Source organism: Camelus dromedarius, chromosome X (assembly GCF_036321535.1).
Source record: "Camelus dromedarius isolate mCamDro1 chromosome X, mCamDro1.pat, whole genome shotgun sequence".
Taxonomy (NCBI): Eukaryota; Metazoa; Chordata; class Mammalia; order Artiodactyla; family Camelidae; genus Camelus; species Camelus dromedarius.
Genome location: NC_087472.1, coordinates 4,260,896 through 4,268,824, shown reverse-complemented (window position 1 = coordinate 4,268,824; position 7,929 = coordinate 4,260,896). Strand labels below are relative to the sequence as shown.

Genomic DNA, 7,929 nt, shown 5'->3' with positions numbered 1-7,929 from the left:
TGGGATGCGGACTGATTACCACTGTGCAGGGGCAAAGGTCCTGGCTCTCTGTGAGGCTCCCTCTACCACCACCCTAGCAGGGACAGGGAGAAATGACCGCTGATTGCTAGTTGGGAATGGAGTCTAGGTCCTCACTTGGCCTTTGCTGATGGGGTGATGGAACCACACTTTTGCTGTTGTGTTTAGTGGAATTAGAATGGTTCTTACACAAAAGTTTTCTGTCTTGGTAGGTTGCCCCTTTCCTGGTCCTTTGGCTAAAGAGAACAGGCTTTTGGGGGCCTTTTTGTCTGTATTCATTGGCATTTGGGGTTGCCAGCTTCTTCAGATCCAGGATCTAAGATCTATGAGGAAAAAAAAACTGGGAGCTCACCACCGCATCGTTCTTTAGGTCCCAAGGTCCCTATCCAGTCTGCTTTCTTCTCTCCACCTTTCAGGGTCTTCTTATGGTTGTTTAATATATAATGTCCAGAGGTCTTAGTTGTACTCAATGGGAGAATGAGAAAAGTGCCCCTCCATTTTTCCAGAGGTAGGCATCTGGACATTGAAATTGTAGACCTTTTTCTGTCCTTCCAAGGCGATCTATGGGAAGGAGAGCTTCACTCACGTATGAAGGCCTTAGAAGAGCTATTATTTCATGTGTGCATCGTGAACAACAAAAAGAAATGAAATAAAGCAAAATTTTAAAAAATCTGCTTATCTGTCATGGAGGGCGTGAATTGGGGCAGCCACGATCACAACCTGCTTGGGTCGTTTTTTTATAAATCAGTGCACCGGAGCTCCATGAGCCCCTTCCAACATGCATCGCTTTCTTCCACTGACAGGTCATGAACTGTTAGCTGACTTGGCTGGGTACTAACAGGGGCAGAGTTGGGAGCTGCTACTTCTCTGGGCCATACGGCTTCAGCAGAGCTGAAGGGGCAGTCAGCCATCACCAGATCCAACCACCATGATGTTCATATAAAAAACCCTGTGTCAGAGAACAGAAGAGCCTTTCCCCAGATCTCACTGCATACCACACAAAAGCAAAGCCAGACTTCGGACCCACATTCCCTGCTTTTAAGCCCACTGTTATTTTAGTTACATCAGACTGCTTCTCCACCCATCCCTCAGCTCTCCATTGAACTTTGCTCTGCCCCATGGCCAAGGACTGCTGTCTCATCCCAGCCAACTGCCTCATAGAAGTCATCCCTGGAGATGGGAGGGGCTCGATGAGGGTGGTGGGATGGAGAGAGAGACAGGAAATGGGATGTGGCTCACTCCACCCAAACCTGTCCTCAGAGTGAAAGTCGATGATTCATGGGGTCAATGGTCTCATCTTCGTATCTGAAAGACAGTGTACTTTTTGTCTCCCAAAGCCCTGTGTCTAGGTCGTTTGGGAAGCGCCTTGGAGAGTCAAGAATAAAATTGCAGGTCAAACCATGGACGACTGGAAAAGTCGGCTTGTAGTCAAGAGCATGCTTCCCCATTTCACCATGGTGGGAGATCGTCAGGAGCCCAGAAAGCTCCAGGAATCGGTCAGACAATGGGCGATGGGGGAGGGGGGGGGGTTTGAATGCTTCTTATCTTAAACTTGAACGTAAAATGTTGTCGACTGAAAAAAAAAATGCACAGCCTAAAAGTTGAGAATGATGTGTTATTCTGCGGACTTTCTGAGGACTTCAAGCTCGGGAGACAGCCTCTCAGATCGCTTTGAGGGACTGCTCCGAAGAGGTAAGGGAGAAGCCAGGACATATAGGAGTTTTGGCAACAAAGACCAGGTAGTTAGACCATCAAAAGATGACTGTTAATTAAAGAAAACCAGATATCTCAAGTCAAGGAATTTAGCACTTTTCTATGTTTGGGAATGTGCAAATTTAATGGGCGGGCTCATTGAAATCACTCCTTTCACATGCACCTTAGCTCTCTAGGGCCAGTGTCCTGTCCTTTGCCAACCTGAGTCCCCTCAGGGCTCACTGTCAGAGATGGCTGTGTAGTGGCTTGATGGCTGCAACCTCCTTTGTTTACTGATATGGCGAGCAACATTTTTCATTCACAAAGTGTTATTGAAATTCTCTGTGCAAACTTGATGGCAAGGAACCAACCCAAAATGTAAGGAACTGTAATCTGACCTAGAAAAGATCTAGGCGATGAGCTGACCTTGGCCCTTGATGAGTTTCTGGAATAGCAGGAGATAGCATCCAAGGCTCCATCTGGGTTTCCAGTCCGGCTATCTCTGCACTGCACCCCTTCAACTAGAGAGGAAAGATGAAAGGGGGGGGGAAGCCTCTTTTTTTTCTTAATAGAAACCAGGAATGTGGGAATGACAGGCACTAGATGTATTGTGTTAGCTTCCCAGTACCACTGAGAACAGGAAGCCAGTGAATAAGGCACAGCAAGAGATTCCCATTTGACTCTCTAGTCCTCATGTCCCTTTAAAAACTCATCTGACAAATTTCTCCTGTCCTCCCTTGGAACCTAGAGATCATCTATGTGTCAGAAACTCAGAGTTAGGGATTCCAGTGGGAGTCTAGGAGCCAGGATGCTAGAAGGGGCCATGAGAGCCATTGGTTGGATGAATCTGACAGTGAACGCCTACAACATCGCCAATCTGCTAAGATTAGCTCCGTTAGTAGGAGTTGCAGCAAACACAATGGCTGTTATCTCGGTGTATTAGGTCCACAGAGGAGTGGCTGGCTTAATCTCTGAAATTAAGAGAGCAGAGAGGAAATAGCTCTTATAGAGCCGTGGGTCTGCTTCCTTCCTGTTCAGAGAACTAGGAGCTTGGGGCTCTGAGGTGATGTCATTTCACACAACTAAAGGGCTTGGCTTCTCCCATTCCACGGGCAATCCGCTTTCAGTAAGTCAGCTTTCTGTTGAGTTGAGAATCTTGATACCTGCCCAGGTGATGGGGGGGATTTGTTGAAATCTTGTTTCTGTTTTTTCCCTTGATTGTCTACCACCAACAATGTATTGAGAATGTGGGATCTAGTTGAGTATGTAGACATTTACAAAACTTTGTTTACTGAAGTTCCAGCTTGCACAGAGACAGCGGTCAGATGGGATGGCAGAGTGGGAGAAATTAGTTGGCCAACAGCCTGTCCTCTAAATTGCCAGCCCTTCCATCAGTCATCTCTCAAAGGCGATCTCTACCCTCCATCCTAATTACCCTTTGTAGTTCTTGCCTCTCAGCGGTCAACAACTGAGTCAGTGAAGGGAAACCTCTTGGCAGTGCCTCCAGAGTCCATGGTCAGTTTCAGTATGGTTTTCAGTTTGCCCATTGTTTTCACACTTGTTTCCATTCCTAGGAGAAAAGAGGGCTGGGTTGTAAGTGCAGGGAATCTCGTCCCCTTCTGCCCATGTGCCCCACCAACACCCTTGTAAAATGTGTGACTAGGTAGTAATTGCTTTGGTTTTGATCAGTATAGATCTCAATGCTAGAAGGGTTTTTCCTAGAACAGGTCCTTGGAGCGCGCGTCCATGCCCTCACACTAGAGAAGCTGCCCTCGATTATGCCATTTCCAGGAGTGGCTTCTCTTGGCAGGTGGCCTTCAGAGCCCTTCATAAGCCTTGCCAAAAATTCACATTCACTGCTTTAGAGTCACACCTTGGACTTGATCAAAATCAGCCCCTCTCCCCCCTCCGTGGCACACATTGTTCTCCACCCATGGCTCTGAACAAGCTGTTTCCGAAATTCCAAGCTGTCCTAGAAGACCAAAGATTTTCCTCAGTCGAGGCAATCTGACAACTATGCCTCAGGTTCCGAAGGCAAGTCTCTCAGATGAGTTCTCTTTGCGGTAAAAACCACATCTGGCTTCTTGGAAGAGGCACCTGGTCTCTGAAGGCCGTGCTGCTGAGGGAGCCCATTCCTTTGGCACACCTGTCAGGTACGCTGTAGAACCAGTTATGGCAGGACTTGGAATGGGAGCAGCAGAAGGAGGTCCTGTGTGGCTGCTGGGCTGGCACTTCCAGGTGGGGCCTGAACTGGACCTCGGCTGTCCCCAGTGCTTGCTGTCCCTCAGATGCTTTGTGACATCCAGGGACGACACCCTGCACCCCAGTCCCAGGAAACTGTGTACCTCTGGAAACACTTCCCTTGTACCACTCTCCCTCCTCCTGCAAGCATCCTCAACATGGAGATCTGACTCAGACATTCAGTTTACCTGGTTCTCTTGCCCTTTCCCAAGAAACAGACCAACAACAACAACAAAAACGAATTTCAAGTCAAGATCTATTAATCAAATTGTATCAATCCCAGAGGAGAGTTCTTTTAAAGAGTCCTGGGATTTCCATGGGAATAATTGAGAGTCCCCTTGCAGGAAAATATGCATCTGATGGGATGATTGCTCTTGGCCTGAGACCCTAGTCTTGCTTTTGCTCTTAAGTAGCTAGGGGGCTTTGTCCATCCTTTGCCCACCCTGAGGACAAATGTGAAATGAACCAGGAGTATGACTAGCACCTTGACTAGATGCCAGGCACTTGCTAAGCATTTGGGGCACGTTATCAGAGAGGCTAAGCAATTTGACAAAGACACAGCGGTAAGACGTGGCAGAGCTCAGAGTCTGCTTTCTTCACCACTGTGCTCTGCTGCCTCTTAGATCTGAAGCATGTTGAAACCTATGAAGCTCCAAGCACGTATCAGGCAGGAGGGGTCATCATGAGAAAGCTCAGTGCCCTCCCAGCATCCAGCCCAGGTTCATAAGGCATCCAGTCTCTGCAGTTAGTGTATGGAGCTTTAACAGGAGGCAGAACATCTGATTCCTCTTTTTGAAATTAAGATGGCCATTCTTCCCCCAGCATGCTGTGTCGATCATTTACCAGTGCGCTCCAGATGGGAGCGCTTTGGAACCTGCGGGGAATTGGAACTCAGTCTACATGTCACATGTCATCTCTATCTCTGTCTACATTCCCACTACAAGTTGCAAAGATTCTCCATCTCAGAGCAGCCACCTAGTTCATTCATAAGGCAGCTCCAGACAAAATGGAGGCGTTATGGGCATTAGACGTACAGTCAAACGAGGACGGAGACTCTGAGCTCACTGCCCATTTTCTGTGTTTCATCATTGAATGATACTAAATGACCGACTGTATAGGTTACAATGAGTTGGCCTGCCCAGTCTTCCTTCTGAGCTTCTCAGCCATTCTCCCTCTTTAAGGATGAGGGCACTGAGAGCTGAGCAATCCAGTGACTTGCACAAATAGGCTCATCGAGAAGGTGGGGAGCTATATCAAGGGTCCCCGTTTGGATGGTCCCAAGTGCAGCCTGCTTTTAATCCATGGCACCACCTAAACCACCCCCTCCCCTCTTCTTCTCACCTCTAAATGCAGATGGGGCTGAGGAAGGGGGAGAAGGAGCCCTGAGTGTAACAAGGGATGATTTGGAAAGCTACAGAAATACCGTCCCCATTCTCTCTGTCCCTCTTCTTTAGACTGGCGACCTTAGATATACCCAGTAGGAGGAGGTCCGTTCACCTGTTGCTGTGGTGTGGGACCAGGTTTAGGATTTGTACCCAGCATCCTTGGAAGCACATGTGTTTCCTCGCAAAAAAAGCACAGGACTCAATAAGGAGTCCTCCAATGTGATCCCAGAGCTGTAAGTAGCACTTTGGGAGACCGTAAGCAAACTCCTTCCCTCTTGAGGTCAGAGGACCTATCTCCGGCCTCCTGCCTCATTTCCAGGGTCCCTCTGGTGTGCCTAGCCCCGTGCTAGACCCTGGGCTACGGCAGTTCCCAGTCAAGGAAAAAACTATGCCCAGTCTTCCTCCCCTGGGAACAGATGCATCCTATTCTAGTTCTGCTCGTCCTCCGCGGAAACCATGAGGAGAGAATGGCAGAGTGGCTCTCTGCTGCAGGCTCCTTTGTAGACATTCACTCATCTATGCCTGAGACACAAGGATTAGTATTTCCACTTCACCACTGCGGAGACTGAGGGACTTTGCCAGGGTTACACCCTCAGTAGGTTGGAAATTCAGATCTCAAACCCAGGTGCCGGGGCCCCAAAGCCCCTCCTCCTTTGCTGTGTCCCATCCCCAGGTTGGGAGCTCAGAGCCTTCTACAGGCCGGCACGGCTCAGTGGCTCGCGCTAAAGCAGCGAACGAAACAGAGCCCCAGATTGCCTGGACATTTCACTCCGAGAGCAGACAGCCCATCCACAGAGAAAGAGTGGAGTCATCTTTGCTTCCTCCTTGTGGCTCCCTAGAACCTTCTGACCAGCATTGTCCACTGCCCAGCCTGGGAGCCGAGAGCCAGGATAATCAGAACCCTGCAGGGAGGTAGGGACCACCGGACAGGACCTGCGCTGAGTTGTCTAATCAGCTCTCTTGGAAGCCTTGGAGAGGCAGCCCAGTGTCCCCTGCTTCACGCAGGCTGTGGGCCTGGTGCAGGTGCAGGTCTGGCCCCAGGGGAGGGGAGCGACGTGTCTAGCCCTGCTTCTAGAAACCAGCTCCTCAGGGAGGCAGCTGTCCCCGACATATACTGGGATCCTGCATGAGACTCCCCTTTGCCCATGTCAGGGCTTCTGGAAAGACACTGAACAAGGTGTGGTTCAGGGAACATGAACATGGTGGAAACCACCCAGGGTGTTACCACTGTTAACACTTTTTTAAAAATGATCAGAGATTGGCATTGGCTCAGAAGGGCGATGGGAGACGTGTGTCCTTGGAGCTCAGGTAGAAACACAGGGCCCCTGAGGATATCTCAGTCCCATCAACAGCCCCGCCGCCCGGGGAGCACTGGATTGATGGTGGAGCTCTGAGCCTTCTGGGTCAAGGCCTGCAGTGCATCTACGCCGTTCTATTTGGGGATCCTCCCCATGGAGCACGCAGCTGTTCGCTCCCGTTCCTCCCTCCTCCTCCTCCCGCAGTGAGAGCCCTTCCCTGTTCCAGACACCCCGCCAGGCAGAGGCCTCGCCTTCAGCCAGGCTCTTCTACAGGGGCTGCACGCTGCCCAGCCTGCAGGACACCACTGGGCTCTGCATCCGGGTCCTGCCACAATGTGGCAAAGCAGTGACCTGAAAATCTCAGTCTGTTTGAAGGGGAGGATTCTGGGCGGGGAAGTTCTGATTGGCAGCTGGCTTCCATTGGCATCTGGGAGCTAGGCCCTGCCTCTTTCTGAACTTTCAGGAGCCCACGCTGTCCTTGCCTGCGTTCCTGCCCGGCTCCTGCCGCCAGCTTCCTTGACATTAGGCCCAAGGTGACAGGTATCTGAAGCTTGAGCTCCCTGCAGAGGAGGGTGGGCACTGGGACCCCGGGTCGAGGTGGCAGGAGAGCCTGCTGAGCCAATGCTCAGGCACCACCACCGTAGTGGGGCAGCTCTGGGGATGCGGTCCTGGGGCTCCCCAAACTCTGGGCTGGCCTGTGCTGGTGAAGCCCTCCTGCTTTTGTTGAAAACCCTCAGCTTGAGAACGCAGTGTGGCTCTCATGGCAGACAGATCGTCAGGTCCTAAGCTGCCCCTGGGGTGCCTCGTTCAGAACCATGCACTTCTGAGGTTTGGGCTACAGATTTTGATTTCTGCAGTCGACATGGATGAATTTATCAGAACCCTGCCTCCTCCTCCTTTGCCTTTCCTTTCTCTTCATCCTCTTCCTCCTCCCCTCTCAGCAAATCCCCAACCCCAAAGTACCAAAGTTAGAAAGGCAGGCAGGAGCCTCTGGCTGCCAGACTTGACCACTGAGGGGTCCAGACCCAAGACTCCAGCATGGCGGCAGTGCCACGCCCTCCCTCCTGCCTGACCCCCCGCCTGCACCCGTGCACACAAACTTGCCTCTGTCCCTCTCCTGGCTCCCTGTCCCAAGCTGCTTCTCCAGGTCGGCTGCTCCCCAAGGCTGTCAGCTGGCACAGGCGCTCCCGGGACCCTGAGACCTCCTGGCTCAGTACCCGGCACATAGTAAATGCTCAGTAAGCAGTGGCCGCTCTTCCTCTCGGCCAGAAGTTCCCTTCAGAATTGTCCAGGTC

At 51.1% G+C, this 7,929-nt stretch overlaps 1 protein-coding gene across 4 annotated transcripts in view; it reads left to right on the top strand.

Moving 5' to 3' along the window:
- The first annotated feature begins 1,316 nt into the window (after positions 1-1,316).
- Positions 1,317-7,929, top strand: part of MAMLD1 (mastermind like domain containing 1) — a 55,791-nt gene continuing 49,178 nt past the window's right edge. For 3 of the 4 annotated variants that reach the window (XM_064482573.1, XM_064482576.1, XM_064482575.1), the window contains exon 1: positions 1,317-1,514. In XM_064482573.1, the coding sequence (XP_064338643.1) occupies positions 1,419-1,514 (96 nt within the window). In that variant the 5' untranslated portion in view covers positions 1,317-1,418. Of the gene's footprint in view, positions 1,515-1,591; positions 1,711-7,929 lie in introns of those variants that run through there. The other variant, XM_064482574.1, reaches the window with a different exon arrangement.